The sequence below is a fragment of the Pimephales promelas genome, chromosome 23 (assembly GCF_988280905.1).
Source record: "Pimephales promelas chromosome 23, fPimPro1.hap1.1, whole genome shotgun sequence".
Lineage (NCBI taxonomy): Eukaryota > Metazoa > Chordata > Actinopteri > Cypriniformes > Leuciscidae > Pimephales > Pimephales promelas.
In genome coordinates, this window is record NC_142791.1 from 13,425,765 (window position 1) to 13,443,701 (window position 17,937).

The 17,937-nt window shown below is 36.1% G+C and overlaps 2 protein-coding genes and 1 long non-coding RNA gene across 5 annotated transcripts; 2 read left to right on the plus strand and 1 right to left on the minus strand.

Moving 5' to 3' along the window:
• The first annotated feature begins 203 nt into the window (after nt 1-203).
• On the plus strand, nt 204-4,336 carry ptgdsa (prostaglandin D2 synthase a). 2 transcript variants are annotated; one of them, XM_039676167.2, is made up of 7 exons: nt 204-358; nt 831-970; nt 2,901-2,977; nt 3,074-3,184; nt 3,288-3,398; nt 3,963-3,982; nt 4,109-4,336. In XM_039676167.2, the coding sequence occupies exons 1-6, from the start codon at nt 263-265 to the stop codon at nt 3,971-3,973; spliced, it is 546 nt and encodes a 181-aa protein (XP_039532101.1). In that variant the 5' UTR covers nt 204-262; the 3' UTR covers nt 3,974-3,982; nt 4,109-4,336. The 2 variants fall into 2 exon arrangements, with proteins under 2 accessions (XP_039532101.1, XP_039532098.1); XM_039676164.2 differs by having other exon boundaries at nt 207-358; nt 3,960-3,982.
• Nucleotides 4,337-7,085: 2,749 nt separating this feature from the next.
• On the plus strand, nt 7,086-17,864 carry ambp (alpha-1-microglobulin/bikunin precursor). Its single transcript, XM_039677243.2, has 10 exons — nt 7,086-7,224; nt 8,283-8,428; nt 8,574-8,650; nt 8,736-8,852; nt 15,658-15,759; nt 15,851-15,897; nt 16,439-16,514; nt 16,833-17,000; nt 17,410-17,586; nt 17,717-17,864. The coding sequence occupies exons 1-10, from the start codon at nt 7,114-7,116 to the stop codon at nt 17,743-17,745; spliced, it is 1,050 nt and encodes a 349-aa protein (XP_039533177.1). The 5' UTR covers nt 7,086-7,113; the 3' UTR covers nt 17,746-17,864.
• Nucleotides 10,152-13,575, minus strand: LOC120482686 (uncharacterized). Of its 2 annotated transcripts, XR_005623480.2 has the most exons (6): nt 13,488-13,575; nt 12,928-12,972; nt 12,715-12,770; nt 12,309-12,453; nt 12,021-12,091; nt 10,152-10,323 (listed from the first exon to the last, which is right to left on the minus strand). It is a non-coding gene; the product is annotated as an uncharacterized LOC120482686 (long non-coding RNA). The 2 variants fall into 2 exon arrangements; XR_016149440.1 differs by lacking the exon at nt 13,488-13,575 and having other exon boundaries at nt 12,928-13,399.
• Nucleotides 17,865-17,937: the final 73 nt, after the last annotated feature.

Consider the following 17,937-nt stretch of genomic DNA (forward strand, 5'->3'; position numbering starts at 1 on the left):
TATAATTACAAGTTTTTTTAATTTTAGTTGACGTTTTAGTCATTTTAATTAATATTCATAAAGGGACATTTATATGACTTTGAGGGCTGGAAATCGTAATATTTTTTTTTTAAGTTTCAAACATGACCTTCAATGAATAGTCCTTCTGTTAGGTGTGTGCTCTTGCGTGCGATTGGCTGGATTGTTGAGGGGGCGGAGCTAATGTGGTTGGCACACTGAATAGTCCACAATCCCTGGCTGTGTTCCTCTCTACAACGTAACCATGAAGATCTCCTTGGTGACCATTTTTTTGCTGATGCTTCTGATGGGCATCATCAATGCCAGAGTCCAGCCGCAGAAAAACTTTGACCTTCAGAGGGTGAGAACTTTAAACCTTACGTTTTTGGAGACGTGCCTTTATCTGTAGGACAGTAGTAATGATGCTGCAGTTTCTGGACTAGTATCAACACTTGAAAAGTGAGAGCAGGCTGGTGTTGTAAACAGCAGGATATATAAGGCTTGTGTGAGTTGTTGTTTTAGAGGCTGAAACACTGACATGGCCAAGCTGTGGATGTGTTGAGGAGGGTAATGCTCTTCAGGGCCAGCGATTGCATTAACAGCAGAGACAGTGCAGACAAACAGACCTCAGGGCAAAGGTCACTCGCTCAGTGTTGCAACCAGAAACGTCTGACTTCTGCCAAGTTCTTCAGGCGTTCTTCATTTATGAAGAAGAGTGTTGAGTGTTGGTTCTTGAGACATGGAGATAAATATTTTGGCAGTTAAAGGACAGACAGATGCTCTTTTCCTTGCGATTCCTTGTGAAATGATGCGTGTCTCTTGTGTTTGGTCAGTTTGCAGGGAAGTGGTATCGGGTGGGTCTGGCCTATGATTCTCCAGGCTTCGTGCCGTACAGGAACAGACTCACTATCTCTATGGGCGTAGTGGAGCCGAAGGAGAATGGGGACGTCAACATGACCATGTGGAGTCTAACGTGAGGGACACTTGTGTTCAGACAATACTATAATATAACTCATTCATTCTTTATTTTACCAGGTTAAAAAATAATTATAATTACATATAATATGTATTTTACATTCACCCAATTAAGAATTGAATATATTCAGAATAGCAGCACTGTTAGACTGTGATATTGCGCTTATACATATAAGTTAATATTGAGAAACTGACATATCAGACACAACGTGGCCATTTATTTTGTTTTAGTTTTGATTCATAATGACGTTATAATAGTTCTTAATATTTTATTCACACACTGTGATGATTCTTGTCTCACATTCCATAGTTAGAGTTCCTAATAATTTATTTCGTTTTTTTATTTTATTATTCAAACACTGTGTAATAGTCCTGGTCTCATATCTCATAGTTAGTTCCAAATATTTTTATTTATTTTATTTTATTCACACACTGATAATTTGTGTCTCATAGATTAGAATATTTTATAATATTTTATTTTATTTATTATGTTATTTTATTATTATCTTATAGTTAGAATAGGTCCTAATATTTTTTATACTTTATTTTATTCACAGTTTGATTATTCTCGTCTCATATATCTCATAATTAAAATAGTTGCAAATATCTTTTTTTATTCACAAAATAATAATAATATAATAAATAAAAATAATAAATAATAATTCTTGTCTCATATCTCATAGTTAGAATAGGTCCTAATATTTTTTTATATTTTATTTTATTCACAGTTTGATTATTCTTGTCTCATATCTCATAGTTAGAATAGTTACTAATAATTTTTTATTATTTTATTATTCACACACTGTGTAATAATCCTAGTGTCATATCTCATAGTTAGTTCCAAATATTTTTATTTATTTTATTTTATTCACACACTGATCATTTGTGGCTCATAGCTAGAATATTTCGTAATATTTTATTTTATTATATTATTTTATTATTCAGACACTGTGATAATTCTTATCTCATATATCTAATAATTAGAATAGTTTCAAATATCTTTTTTATTTTTTTATTAACACTTTATTTTATTTTATTCACACACTGATCATTTGTGTCTCATAACTAGAATATTTCGTAATATTTTATTTTATTATTTTATTATTCAGACACTGTGATGATTCTTGTCTCATATATCTCATGATTATAATAGTTTCAAATATCTTTTTTTTTTATATATATATTCACACACTGTGATAATTCTTGTCTCATATCTCATAGTTAGAATAGGTCCTAATATTTTTTTATATTTTATTTTATTCACAGTTTGATTATTCTTGTCTCAAATCTCATAGTTAGAATAGTTACTAATATTTATTTTATTTTTATTTCTTTATTTTAATTTATTCACAGTTTGATAATTCTTGTCACACATTCCATAGTTAGAGGAGTTCCTAATATTTTTTTTTAATTATTTTATTTTATTATTCACACACTGTGTAATAATCCTAGTGTCATATCTCATAGTTAGTTCCAAATATTTTATTTTTTTTTATTTTATTCACACTCTGATCATTTGTGTCTCATAACTAGAATATTTCGTAATATTTTATTTTATTTATTATTTTATCATTCAGACACTGTGATAATTCTTATCTCATATATTTCATAATTAGAATAGTTTCAAATATCTTTTTAATTCATACACTGTGATAATTCTTGTCTCATATCTCAGTTAGAATAGTTCCTAATATTTATATATATATATATATATATTTTATTTACAATTTGATCATTCTTGTCTCATATCTCATAGTTAGAGTAGTTACTAATATTTATTTTATTTCTTTATTTTAATTTATTCACCCACTGATGATTCTTGTCTCATATTTCAAAGTTGTTAATAATACTTTCTAAAATTATATTATACTAAATTACATTACATTATACTCGGACATTGTGTGATGATTGCATGTGATTATATGCAGGTCTTCTGGTTGTCAGCGTAAGGTCTACATTTATGAGAAGACGTCTGTGCCCGGCGTGTTCAACTACTACAGCACTCGTGAGTCAACACTAGATATGAGACATCACAGCTGAATGTTTGTCTGATACAAATATAAAACAATACTCCAGTTCAGATTTGTACTGTCATCTGAAGGTCATAGAAGGGTGAAGGACGTTACTGTGGTGGAGACGAACTATACTGAATATGCCCTGGTCCTCAAACACAAGAAGATGAACAAGGAGTTCACACAAGTGTCTCTTTACGGTGAGCCTGAGATTAACAACAGCATGAACTTCTCAAATAAAGCTTCTTGGAAGGGTGTTTTTGTTCTTCTGGTTTGTGCTCACGGCCTGTGATTCGGCTGTAGGTCGTACTAAGAGGTTGAGGGCAGATGTGATGGAGAAGTTCAGAGCGTACGCCACAGCTCGAGGATTCTCCAAAGAGTCCATCCTGACTCCACCAATCTCCAGCAAAACAGGTAAATCACTCACACCTACACGCTTTACTGGATTTGGACACTTGAGTCATGCTTAAAACGGTCTGAATGCATCAAACAACACAATATCAAACCATTTATTTTAAAGACAGACAGCACAAGAACACTTTTCAAACAAAACCTTTCACAAAGAGGTTCTTAGGGGTTAAATAATAAAATAATACTGTTCAAATTGACGACAAAAAGTATTTGGAAATTTGTAGTAGTCAAATGGTGGCTCATGTTCACTAATAGGACACTTGGTTTGACATAGTTTGATATTAGATTTGATATCTACTGCCTGGTATCAAACTACTGACCTCAAGGTCAGTTTGCAAGATTGGCATGCCAAGTTGGCCTCTTTCCCCATCCATGACTGCATCCAAAGTGTCCAAATACTTTTTCTTTCAAGACTACAAGTATGACAGTGACACACAAATATTTGCGATATAAGCGATCATCGATGACTGAACTTTTCTTCACAAACCATTTAAATGTTTATTTATTGTCTAAAATAACTGTATTTTCAGCAAAAATTCTCATGTTTGTTTCATTTCTTTTTAGAAGACTGTTCTTGAGGAAATTAGGTAAGCGAGAGCTTGGAATCTAGTTTATCAAACCCCATTTTCTCATCAGTAACAACCTGACTATTCATTCAGTTTTGGAAATGCTTCATAGCGTTTCTCATCACGCTTGATGCGTCTCTCTTTCAGTTCCTAATACCATTTAGAGCTGGACTGGAGGCCACACAACACATCCTTAGGCTACCTTAATGTGCCAAAATGATGTCCGTTTGTGACAGTTTGAATGGAAGTCATTTGTTTGCTGTGTTATAAAGCACACAAAACATTCAACCTGGACAGAAGAGTGGAAATACAGAAATATGTCACTTCTCTGATAATCTTGGCTGGCAAAAAAAATAAAACACTTGTTTTTGTTCATGTTGTGTTATTCCCATTTCATTGCCATTTAGAATAAGAAATGAAAGTTAACTTATTGTGAAAATATGTGGAAATGTTAATGTGTGTACAGTTACAGTGGCCTAGAACTTCAGGCGTAAGCGGCGCGACCGCAAAAAAAGCAAACAACCCATTAGTGACAACGTTATTCTGATGTAGGGCCTATATGCTTGCGCTACTTCGCTTTGTCGCATCAGAGGATGTCTAATTGAAGAGAATTGAGATGTATTGCAGTTTATTGCAATTCTATCGATTAGAATGTTGCCGCTTGGGTTTCACCCCCAGAAATCCACTTTTCTCGGGATGTAATTTTTTGTCAAATAATTTGAAAGTTGCATGCAAAAGGGAGGGCTAAGGTAATACACTAACCTGAAAATTGCATTTTTAAGTTCACTTATCTGTTCTAAAAATCTGTTCAAAAATGTGATGACGTCACACAATAGCAGAATGCTAGCATGTTCCGGCCAACAACGGCCTAACCTGTAAGAAATCAAATGGAGTCGGTCGACAATTCAGTCGACTTTTTGCCTATAATCTATATTGAACTTGCGGAATCAACAATAAAATCGATGTTGATTCGACGACAAGCAGGAGAAAGAGACACGTTTAGCCGTTTAGCCCCATAGACTCCCATTCATTCTGCACTCGCCTGCGATCACCTCTAGTGGAATTCTAATGGAACTGCAACCAAGATGATACACAATGGGGCTAATAGGAAGTGCCAAGGCTCTCCGTTAGACTGGCTCTGGTACAGTACAACTTAGATATGTAACCCTGGCCTATACTTAAATTCCTCATAAGCGGCTGCTTCTATTGGCCAATGTACTGTACATAAGCCGTCGGTCAAAGCCGGTCCGTGAACATTCGAGAGCAAGTGGACTGTGTGTCTGCTAGCCTGACTTCGTCATACTCATATTCTAGTGAGAATATGAGTCTGAAACGGCTCCGTAGGGCTTTGATTATGAGGCGTGTCTTAACCGAACCAGGAAAAAAAACCCTCTACACTCAATTGGATAGTCGGTAGACCAGTTTACAACTAGAGAACTTACTTATTTTAGAAGTTAAATAACGAGTGTTGCTTCTTTTACTTACTTCTCCATGAGTGCGACCAAAGGAGAAACCACAACGACCACAGGCTTTTCATTACGTCCCATCTTCAGATCCGTCCACCGTCAGAGCCAGCTGATAAGTTACACTTTTGCCGAATCATGTAGGAAGGACGCCAAAAATATCTTTCCGATCGACAAATGCCTTGATTGCAGTTCTCTGTCTATTAAAATTAATGCGCGTCAATTTATTTTACAACAGACGCGACAGCGGAATCTATACATCTCAATTCTCCAGCTGCAGTCATCTTTGAGGGAAATCAGTTTAGCGCTCTTTGATAACGTGATGATTACATCCTTGCAGATCATCTGTCCATCATCGTATAAAGCCCGCCCTGGCAATTTGATTGGCCCGAACGTTTCTTGACTGATCATAATTACTCCTCAATAGATCGAGTCCAGACCAAACTTCCCGACCAATCAATTTTGTGGGCAGAATTCGGGCTGGCATCCAGGCTATGTTTCTGCCGTTAATGCATACGAATATCTAAGTATTTTGTTAAACTAACTTACAGCAAGTCGAAGGCGTTAGCTGACATGACTTTAAAAAATTACCATAGTAGGAGTAAAAACATTAAAATGTTACCATGATATAAAAACAGTAATTTTAGAGCCTCCATTTTTGCACTCAGGTCTAAGTCCCGTGGCCCTCTATCAGAATCTAGAGTTTCAAGAAGATTGGAGAAATTTATTTTTTTCGCACAAAAAAAAGCACAAAAAAAACGACAGGGGTAACACTGTCGTTTTTTTTTTTTTTTTTTTTGGGGGGGGGGGGGGTTCGAAATTTTGAGTTGCTCTGATCTTCTTGAAACTCTGGATTCTGATAGAGGGCCATGAGACTTAGACCTGAGTGCAAAAATGGAGTCTCTAGACCCTTCCAGAGCTGAGATATTGAGATCCCACGTAGCATTTATGCCATTATAAATATCTCAATATCTCAGCTCTGGAAGGGTCTAGAGTGTACAGATAAAAACACAGAGCAACACATTCTCACCTGTGAAAGGTTATCCTTTCTTCGGGAATTTGAATCTGGGCGGTTTCCCAATCAGGAGCTGTGATGTTGTGGCATCATTGATTCTCACTGTGAGTGACGACATGCAGACTTTTCCAACATGGCAGGAGCGCCGTCGTCTTTGCTTTGGAGCCATCGAATTTGGATTTTATATATATATATATATATATACTGTATATATATGGTGTTTAGACGGCCTCATGCTGTTAAACATGCCAATTTTTTGACAGATGTTTGGTAATAGTAAATTAAAATCTAATTATGTGAGGGTATTTTAGGGTATTTTTGTTGCAGAGCAGACATTATTTATTTCATTCTACAAAGTCACTCAAAAAAAAAAAAACTGAACACTTTTGACTCTTACATATACAGTAGGCTACTGAATTGTGTAAATAGACTTTTTCAGTTATTTAACAGAATCATGTGATCTGTCCATAGGATTTGTCAGAGTTTCAGCCAAAACAAAAATGCACAGGTTGGAGTCAATAGACCGATAAGAAGAACTTTGTTCTATTTGTTTTGTTGGCCTGGTTTTGGGGGTGGTGTTGCACACATGGCCTGCAGGTCGATGTCCTGTGGACGGAGTGGTAGTGGTTCTCATTAGGCTTTGGGATCAGAACTTCATTCGGATCACAGACAGAATGATGCGTATTGTTCTGGTGTTCCTACTGTCCCTCCTGGGACTGTTGCATGCTGGGCCTCTGCCCGATGAACCCGTCCTCCAGACCCAGGAGAACTTTGATGTAAAACGGGTAAGTGTTTCCTTTTGGAAGTTTAAGAGACTGTTTATGCATAGGAGACCAGGAGAAGTTTTCATAATTTTTAGTTTCGATGTAGTTGATTTCTACATAGACACAAAAACTCAAATGCATTGATTACATGTATATTATGGATTAAACACTTCAGCCATTATTGGTCGGGGAAAAATAACTTTTGACCTTTTGTGACAACATGTGAACTTATTGTTTATTGACGCTAATTTTAGAACAATACATTGAAATTATATATATGTGTGTGTGAGAGAGTATTTTAAATGTTTCATTGCAATTTATTAATAATTGATATTGTAATAATATAAAATTAGGCTTTTTATTTGCATTTTAGCTATCTTTCATTTTGTAATACAATATTTTGAGAAAAAATATATAAAACAGAAAAATGAGATACAATATGTTATAACATGGAAGCTAAGCAAATCATAAAATAGCTAAAATAATAATTACTTTTATTAATATAATAATAATTACATACAATTTTACATGTAAAAACATTTGTGCTGCCGCCCAACCTAACATGCAAAATGTTCAGTTGAAATCTATTGCTAACCAAACAAAACAAAAAATATATATTTTTATTGTAATATTACTTTATAGGTCTTATTTAATTTGGTTACTTTATACACATTTCAATAACCTTTTTTTTTTTTTTTTACGATCTACCACCAGTGTTAAAATGTGAAGGTGAAATCTGCATTAAATGACTTTCTGGCTATTGCACAACATGTAAATAATTATGCAATATATTGTCCCGTTTTGCTGCCATTACATTTGGCTGACACTTTTCTTTTGACTCCTGTTATGAATATGCTGAACATTTTATTATTATTCCTCAACAAATATCCATTCCATATAACAAGACAAGCATGAAAATTGTTAAGGTTACACTTTTTTTACGGTATGTGTACTTACAGTGTAGTTACTCAAGAAAATATGTAACCTGAAGTCAAAAGGTTTGCGATCCACTGATCTAACTGACCTCTAATTGACCTCAAATTTTTACGATCTGATCTCCTCCGCTCCACCTCTGGAAGTTCATGGGAAAATGGTATGGGATTGCGACGGCATCCACGTGCCCTTGGCTCAAGCGTCATAAGGGAGAGGCATCCATCGGCTCGATAGAGCTCCAGCAGTCCAGCGAATCGACTCAGACCATCAGCATGACCCGCATCGGCCTCAGGTACCACATGCAGGAAACAATAATAACATTACACCGAAGAAACAATGCAACCAGTGTGTGAAACTCTTTCTTTTATTTCATACCCTCAAAAGCAGTTTGTGTGTCATGAGACCCAGTATGACGGTATTATTTGTTTATTTTGCAGACATGGCACCTGTAAGTCCATCAGTGGAGAATATCAGCTGACCAATACACCTGGAAGATTTCACTACCACAGTGCCAGTGGGTACAACACCACAGCTGTCAATCTCTCAGAACTTCATGTGTCTGTTATCTGACTATGGTTTGGGTGTCTTTCGGCCTGTAGAGTGGAACGCCGATGTGGACACGTATGTGGTTCACACGAACTACGATGAGTATGCGCTGGTGGTGATGTACAAACAAAAAACAGGCGGGGAAAAATCTACATCTGTGAAACTCTACGGTAAAACAACCCTTTTCTTTTTGGGAAACATTTCAACTTTTTTTCATGATTTACATACATTTTTGATGAGCTTTGACCTCAAATCAAGTACTTATAAATAAAAATAACATGCCAAATACAGGCATGCAATTATAAATTATTTCTGGTGATTTAAAAAAAAATTATGCTAATATTGAGGAGTTTGTGATGGTTTGACTTGCCTTTCAGTTGAAGAATGTAGCGAGGAATGTGAGGCAAAGTTGCCACCACAAGTTTAACAAGTATGGAAAGAAACTATTAATTTAGCTAAATGCTAGTGCTAACATGTAAACAAAAACAGTATGAGACAAAGAAGTGTGTAGTAAGACACCCTTCTATGATTATTATCTATTATTTCTACTCAAACTTAATGACTTTAGTTCAATATACTATGTTCAAAATAGAATGCTAATACTACATCATTATATATATGTGTGTGTGTGTGTGTGTGTGTGTGTGTGTGTGTGTGTCTGTGTTAAGTCTGTTTAAATTACATCACATAGAACTAAATGCTGTTTAATTTAAAAAAAAATTTGTATTTTTAAATAAATTAATGCCATTGACATCACGTATTTGACTACAACGTGGCATACTGTTGTTTTAATGGGCTGCACCCAAAATTGCATACTTCCGTACTATAGCCTATAGTGGCCCAGACAGCAACATAGTGTTGGTCCAGATCCACATGTAGCCCAACCAGATGTGGCCCGGATCTGGGCCAACACTTTGTTGCTGTCTGGGAGGCAAAAGCAGTATAAGAAAAGAGTAGCATCCGAATTCACAGTGTCCCATGAGGCCACCCCACATGGAAAAAACCTATATAAACATATATGTTTTAATATAGGTTTTGATATATGTTTTTAATATATGTGACATATATAAAATTGGCCGTTTTCCTATATTATATGTACATATATGCACATATATGTACATATATATGTGCATATATGTACACATATATACGCACCTATATAGGTACATGTATGCACACATATATGTACACATATAGGTGCATATATGAACATGTATGCACGCATATATGTACACGTATAGGTGCATATATTTGTGCATATATGAACCTATATATGTACATGTATGCACGCATATATGTGCACATATAGGTGCATATATACATGCATATATGTACCTATATAAGTACATGTATGCATGTATATATGAACATATATGTTCACCAATACATGCACCAACATGTTTACCTATATTAGAATAATTATTAAAATCCATAGCTACTAGGCAACATAAATAATAGTCCAAAATGTATGCATTTAGATTATTTATTTACTTAAGATCAAATAGTACAAAAACAAAAATAAGACAAAAAAACTGGATAGAAAAAAAAATCTTTTTGATCTTCTCAGCTCCATGAGCTTTGAATTGATAGACGTGCCCATCTCCCCTCGGCTGGCTGACGGCCACTTCTTCAATGTAGCATCTAGAGAAGACAAAAATAATAAGACACTATAATAATAATAATAATAATAATAATAAGAAGAAGAAGAAGAAGAAGAAGAAGAATATAGTACTTCATCAGGAACCCAAAGTGCTTACAGTACAGATGTGATCGGACACATATTTTTTGATAAAAGGTTGATCATGTCAATTGGAAGATTCTGAAGATTCTGAAAAATCTGAAACGTGGCTTAAGAAAAGGAAAGTTAGGATCAAGAACTGAGCAAGCGATGAATTAGTATTATAGGTTCCAAGTAGATATAGTAACAATAATCCCTTATCCAGTCTCAATTGATGCCTAATAAACATTGATACAAGTAGGCTATGGTTAAAGTGGTGAACTTATAAAATCCTAATGCGTTGAGAAGGGAAAACAAAACTTTTATACATTTAAGGCCCTTTCACACCGGATGCGTAACGGAAAAGCGAAACGAAAAAGCGAATAGTTCGCGTGAGAATATTTCGCGTCAAAACCATTCACATCAGCCGCGACGCGAATTTGCGACGTTCAGAACTTCAACATTCCAAAACATTTGCGCCGATGAAAGCAGACCTGATTTTCATCAGAAAACGTAGGCTACTCTATACTTATTATTATAGCCTACTAGGTGAATAAATTATAGATTTTATATTAGATGTCTTTTTGCAGTGATGTTAACATGATGCTTTAATAGGCTTTATAAAAAAAAAATCCCAATCTCTAAATAGCACATTTTCAAATAAGCACATAAGTCCATTAGGAAAGATAAAGATGAATGAGTTCTTACCGGATTCGATCAGTGCATTTTGAATATTGTTTGTCTGATGATCTGGCAGCTTCGATTGGACCTTCTTTTTAATTATGTACATGTCAGTAACTACTGGCAGGTGGAGCTCACTTTCACCAGTTCACTTTAGGTCCACACAGTTGCCTGGTTCCTTGTCCACGCAGCATTCATCAGAGCAAACACTCTCTCCACGAAGAGATTGTTTGTTTGTGATGGCTCCATTAACGTCTGTGCTGTGCATTTTCTCTGTTTTCTTATTACATTTTTTAAAGTGTAGAATTGTTATTTAAAGGACGATTAAATAAAAGGATGCAGACAAAAAAATGCGGTACAGGGCTATGACTTGCGGGACGTGGAACATAGCTTCTTCATCACCATCATTATCATCCAGTGAAGACAAGCTTTTTATTTTATTTAAAAGCAGAAAAGAAGGTTTGGGGCACCCACTACCGGAGCTAGAAACATGGCAGAAGGTGAGCTGTCCCATTCATCAGGGGCTACGTTTACATGCAATCAAATAAACACTTTTAGTAAACGGATTGAAGGCTCAAATGGACTGAAAAGCCTTGTAAACACCCGGTTGGGCTCGATACGAACGAACGAGCACAACGTCCCACCAGTCCTTGTTTCAGATATTCATTCACAGACTCGACACACAAGCAATCAGAAAGTCCGTCCGTCATTGCTGCGGTCACGTCACCTTTGTTTCCCTGTATATGATTGGCTGAAGCCTTTTCTTTCGCCTCAAAAATCGACATCGAAGCGAAAAAAATAAAAGTCGTTTTTTCGCCGCAGCAGATTCGCGTTCGGTGTGGAAGCACTCATTACACAAACAGCTGATCAAAAAATAAAACCATCGCGCGAATTATTCGCGCGTCAAAATCGCGTTCAGTGTGAAAGGGCCTTTACTCACCAATAATGATGCCTTTTTAATTTGGTCAAGGGCGACCAGCTGCTCCCCATCCCCTCTGGTTGGCTTCCCACCTTAAAGTAAAATTTCAAAATTATTATAAAAGGGGGTTAAAATGAAGCTTGTGAAAGCAATACTTTTTTTATATACACATCACATTTTCTTGAGGTGCAAGGAAATACAAAAATGGCAAGTAAAAAAGCGATGGTATGCCCGCTCACAAACATAATTTATTCCACAGAATATTAATTGTTTTTTACGGACAGAAGAGATTAGGAGAATGTTTTGTACCATTCAGGTTGTTTTTCAGCAAAGTCTCCAGATCAAATGTGCCCAGCAGCAGATTCCACACCATGGCAGTAGCAGAGGTGGCAAGGAGGGCTGCTTTCCACACTTCTGCCTGGCAAAACACCCCAGAGCCCTTTATAACTTCAATCTGAAAAATAATTTATTCATTTATTGGCATTGTTTCATATTGATTCTTATGCTTAGCTTCCCAATAGTTTATATGTTTTTAAGTATGAATGCAGATTAATGATAAAGAAACAAAATAATAATATTACACAAAATAATAATATGAAACAAATTAATAATTGCCCTAAATGTTCTTAAAGGAGAGGAGGAGGAAGATAGGGTGTCGGGGTGGGGATGGGGATATTTATTAATAAATAAATAAAAATTCAAGGGGGTTACTCACCGGTTGCACTTTCCAAAAGAGGAGGAATCTAAATCCTCAACAGGACTCCTTCCAGTCTTGTTCATAGAAGAAAAATAAAAGTTATTCTCTTCAATAAATTAAAGTGCAAATGACTTAAATCAAATAATTAACACTATCAATCAGCCCAACATCACAAGTCTCTACAGCTCTGCTAGAGAAACAATTTTAAAAAGCAAAATCAGAGGAACTTACCTTTTTGAGCAATAATGGCGAGGTAACTTTTCATTTGAGGTAATTCTAGAAAGAGGTTATATAAAGAAGAAAAAAAAACAATTACAATCACTTAATCAAAATAGTAATGCCCTAACGTTAATGTTTACTATTTGAAAGACATTTCCTGCAACTGTAAAGGCAAGCCCATTGATACGGCTCTTTCTTTCACCAATTTCGACCAAATTCAAACTCCACAGGTATTTTTTTTTTTTTCTGGAGCCGATTGCCTTCTTGAGCCGTTGGCAGAGAAGTATAATTTATTCTCATGACGTTATGTTCTCTAGGCCATGACTTTTGATAACCCTCTACGAATTCCTCCAGAAAGAAACAAATAAATACACGTTAATTCTAAATTGAATCTTATCAACGGCTAAGTTATTTTAGCACCCACAGTAACGTTACGTTACCTCACCAGCTAACAACATAGGAAGTGTATGGGCTGAAACGGGTGTGTTTGGCAAAAAATAAATGCTAAGTTTATACTTCTCTGCCACCGCAATTTCCACCCTGCAAATAAATATAAAATTAGGAATACTTACGATTGGTGACAAGTAGGACTTAGAGGATCTCCAATGCTGAAATCGCAATTTTTACTCCCAGCCGTTATCTTCCGGCGCGAAACTTGACTTCATCTCATCGGATAAGGATAACGTCAAGCGTTAGGCGGGTGACGTCATCAACTACGGGGCGCTGTAGCGGCCAATCGGCAGTGCAGCAGCATTCGAATTTATTAACCACTGTGAATTGCTCAGATAGATGGTGGGATGGTGGGATGATGATTATTATTTGAATGTACGTTCTATTCACTTTTTTTTTTTTTTTTTTTTTTTTTGACTGTAATGATCTCAGCCAGAAAAAAAACTGCATTCAGACAATACAGAAAACATTGCAATTTGCATTGCATTTGGTGGATGTATCGGTGAATGTGTGGATGTGTATGGGAAAGTGACTTGAAATTGGAAAAAGGGCTTTTTGGTAAAATGAAAAAACAACAAACCCTTTTGTTATACATTTCCTTCTTTTCCACTAAGTCATTCTGATATGTATATAAATATTTATTTATTTATTTGAGCAATATAGTGACATATACACTCTAAAAATGCTTTGGGTCAAACATGGACAAACCCAAATGTTGGGTTAAAAATGCAATTTAAAAAATGTACAGTTGAAAAAGTGACAGTGAAAGTTGAATTTGGGTTAAAATTTGAAATTACATTTTTAACCAAACATTTGGGTTTGTCTATATTTCACCCAAATTTGGGTTCAAACAACCCAGCATTGTTTAGAGTGGATGAGCTACAAATGACCAGATCCTGCCATGAGCTACAGTATAGGATACTCTTGTATATAGCACTTATGTGTGGATATAAAGAAGCAATGCAGGAGACCTACAGTATATGGCCTGTATATGCACATATATGCACCTAAAATTGCCTATATGTGTCATATATACACACATATGCAGCATATATCTTATCATATATGTGCATATATGCACCTAAAATTGCCTATATGTGTCATATATACACACATATGCAGCATATATATTATCATATATGTGCATATATGCTGTATATATGCAGCATATATGTGCATATAAACTGCATATAGGTTTCATATATGCGCATATATCCTCATATAGTTTCTTTCCATGTGGGACGAGAGAGGATTTATGAATGGCTGTGAAGTGACGCAACTGACGCTGTTCACATGACAATGATGGATGTCGTACTTTTGGATTACGTTCATACTATTTAATAGTCGTGAAGTAATTACTTATTCAGAAGAAATACCGTTCATTATGTATATTATCAGGCAGAATACAGTATTACAGTAATACAGTCAGTAATAAGCTAGCGTTCAAGGGTTAGTTCACCCAAAAATGAAAATTAAGTCATTAATTACTCACCCCCATGCTGTACCAACCCCGTAAGACCTTCGTTCGTCTTCGGAACACAAATGAAGATATTTTTGATTAAATTTGAGAGCTGTATAACTACCACATTGGCTCCTAAGGGACTGCCTCTTGACGGCCCAGAAAGTCAATGAAGAAAATGTTTAAATATCCCAAGTGACTACCGTGGCTCAATTATATGTTTATCAAGCGACGCGAATACTTTTTGTGCGAAAAAACAAACAAAAATAACGAGTTTATTCGACTATTTCTTTTCTTCCTTGTAGGCCAGAACGAGACTTCCTTAGATTTCCACGACGCATGCGCGAGATTTGCGATCTGCTCACACCAGCTTACACTACTTCAGATCGCAATTCTCGCGCATGCGTCGTGGAAATCTAAGGAAGTCTCGTTCTGGCCTACAAGGAAGAAAAGAAATAGTCGAATAAACTCGTTATTTTTATTTGTTTTTTCGCACAAAAAGTATTCGCGTCGCTTGATAAACATATAGTTGAGCCACGGTAGTCACTTGGGATATTTAAACATTTTCTTCATTGACTTTCTGGGCCGTCAAGAGGCAGTCCCTTAGGAGCCAATGTGGTAGTTATACAGCTCTCAAATTTAATAAAAAATATCTTCATTTGTGTTCCGAAGACGAACGAAGGTCTTACGGGGTTGGTACAGCATGGGGGTGAGTAATTAATGACTTAATTTTCATTTTTGGGTGAACTAACCCTTTCAGTTCTGAACATAGACAGTGGGAACGCATGTTTGTGTTTGTGAACTATAATGATCTTGTTATACTCCCCCTGAAGGGCGTAGTATGCAACTGCGGCCCACTCTCATCGAGGACTTCAAGACTCTGGTGGCTGAACAGGGAATGAGTGACGACACTATAGTTATCAAAAAGAACAAAGGTATCCTCTTGACACGAACTGGTGCCAAACACTCCTTTTATTTCGACCATATGTCATTATGTTTGCCTTTCTGTCCTTCTCGTGTCATCAGGGGAGTGTGTTCCAGGCGAGCCGGTCACACCAGAGCCACAAATCCAGGTGAAGAGCTCGCCATCATCACAAGACATCTAATCTAAGCAATAATTACTGCATAAACAATCAATATTGTTTATTTCATAGTTACTCTTAATTTAAAAAAAAATTAAAATCCTGATATTTGAACAATTTACTGGTCGCTATAAAAGTTCTTGTGACCTCTACTGTAGCCATTCATTAACTAACAAACAAGCAAAACATGAGGGTGCGTAAATAATGACAGAAATGTAGTTTTACATGAATTATTCGTTTAACTCGTAGAAGCTTCATTAATAATCCGGTGGTATTTTATTTTATAGTCCTGTTCCACATATATAAATACTATGTACTTCCCAGGCAGAAACATAGTGTCGCTCAGATCCGGCCCACATCTGGGACATGTGGAATCTACATGTACCAAATGTGGCCCGGATCTGGGCCGACACTAACCCTAAATTTAACCTCAACCTATGTAGTTACATTATATTACCAGTACTTTCTTGGGTAACCACACTGCAATTACATGTACTCTAAAATAAAGTGTAACCAGTGATGCTCATAACAGAGAGCGAGGAGGAATGTGGTTGTGGCGCCCCCTGAGGAAGGATCGGGCGACGACACGCCCATGTTCAAAGGACATGGTGAGTAACACTGCTACTTACGCGCTTCCTTCATATTTAGAAGGAAACAATCAGGATTCACACGTGAATATTTGGGAACTAACTTTTATACATTGCTAAAAAAAATGTCTTTACTGTAATTTTTTAGCTATTTAATGCTTAATGCTATAGTGTATCTTTTTACATTATTTTATTACGCGGGAAAGAGAACAGTGACGAATGATGAAAGTTAATGATCATTGCTTTGATATAGAAAAATATAGTTTCTTGTATAAATCTTAAATTATAATTAAAGACAAGAGTTTGATTTTTGCTGTGTGTGTGTGTGTGTGTGTGTAGAAGCATGTAAGTCCGAGCCTGATTCCGGTCCGTGCTTCGCGATGCTGCAGCGCTTCTATTACAACTCGTCCATCATGACCTGTCAGATATTCACTTTTGGAGGCTGTTTGGGAAACGAGAACAACTTTGGTACAGAAAAGGAGTGTCTGCAGAGATGTCGCACGGAAGGTGTGTGTGTGTCTGTGCCTTATGATTGATGAGGACACAAATTTGCATAATGACATGGGTATTACACTTACAGCGTAAACCTGCTTAAAGAGGACATTGTAATTAAAATGGCTTAAAAAACATACTAAACAATGTTTTATCAAAAATGTAAAAATGCAGAAAGATTTCTGAGATGGCTAGGGTGATGTTTAGGGGAGATAATATACAGTTTGTACAGTATAAAAAACATTACTCCTGTGTAAAGTTCTCATAATGATAGGTGCCAACATTTGTGTGTGTTTATGAGACTGATGTTTTTGTCTGTGTGATTCAAAGATGTATTACGGCCCAACTGAGAGGCCCATAGTGACCTAGCACACACTTCATCTTGGTGTGGTCCTAATATATTCACTGTATTTTGTCCATCTAGCTGCCTGTAGACTGCCTATGGACGTTGGTCCCTGTAAAGCATTCGTAGACCTGTGGGCCTTCGATTCTTCAGCGGGAAAGTGTGTGTCCTTCAAATATGGAGGCTGCAAGGGCAATGGCAACAAGTTCTACAGCCAGAAGGAGTGTGAGGAGTATTGCGGAGTCATGATGAGAAGCGGTAGGACACGCACATTACACTGGGGAAAAACAACAGCACATTTTTTTCATTAATATAATTGATCTTAACCAAAACTGTAAAGAGAAGCTCATATTTTGATACTGATAGAAAATGTTTTGGGGATTTGCAGGAGATGATGAGTTTCTCACAGTCAACTGAAAATGGTGTGAATAAGAAAGGAGTATTACTTCGTTTTAAAACAGAAAAGTACATCATGGATCTGTTTCCAAAAGGCATTTACTTCAACATTAACACAATAAATAGAAACCTGTTAAATTGTCTGGCTGTGCATTTTATTTTTATGCATTTTAAGATACTGTGCTTCTGTTGTTGTTTTGTTTTTTATTCAAA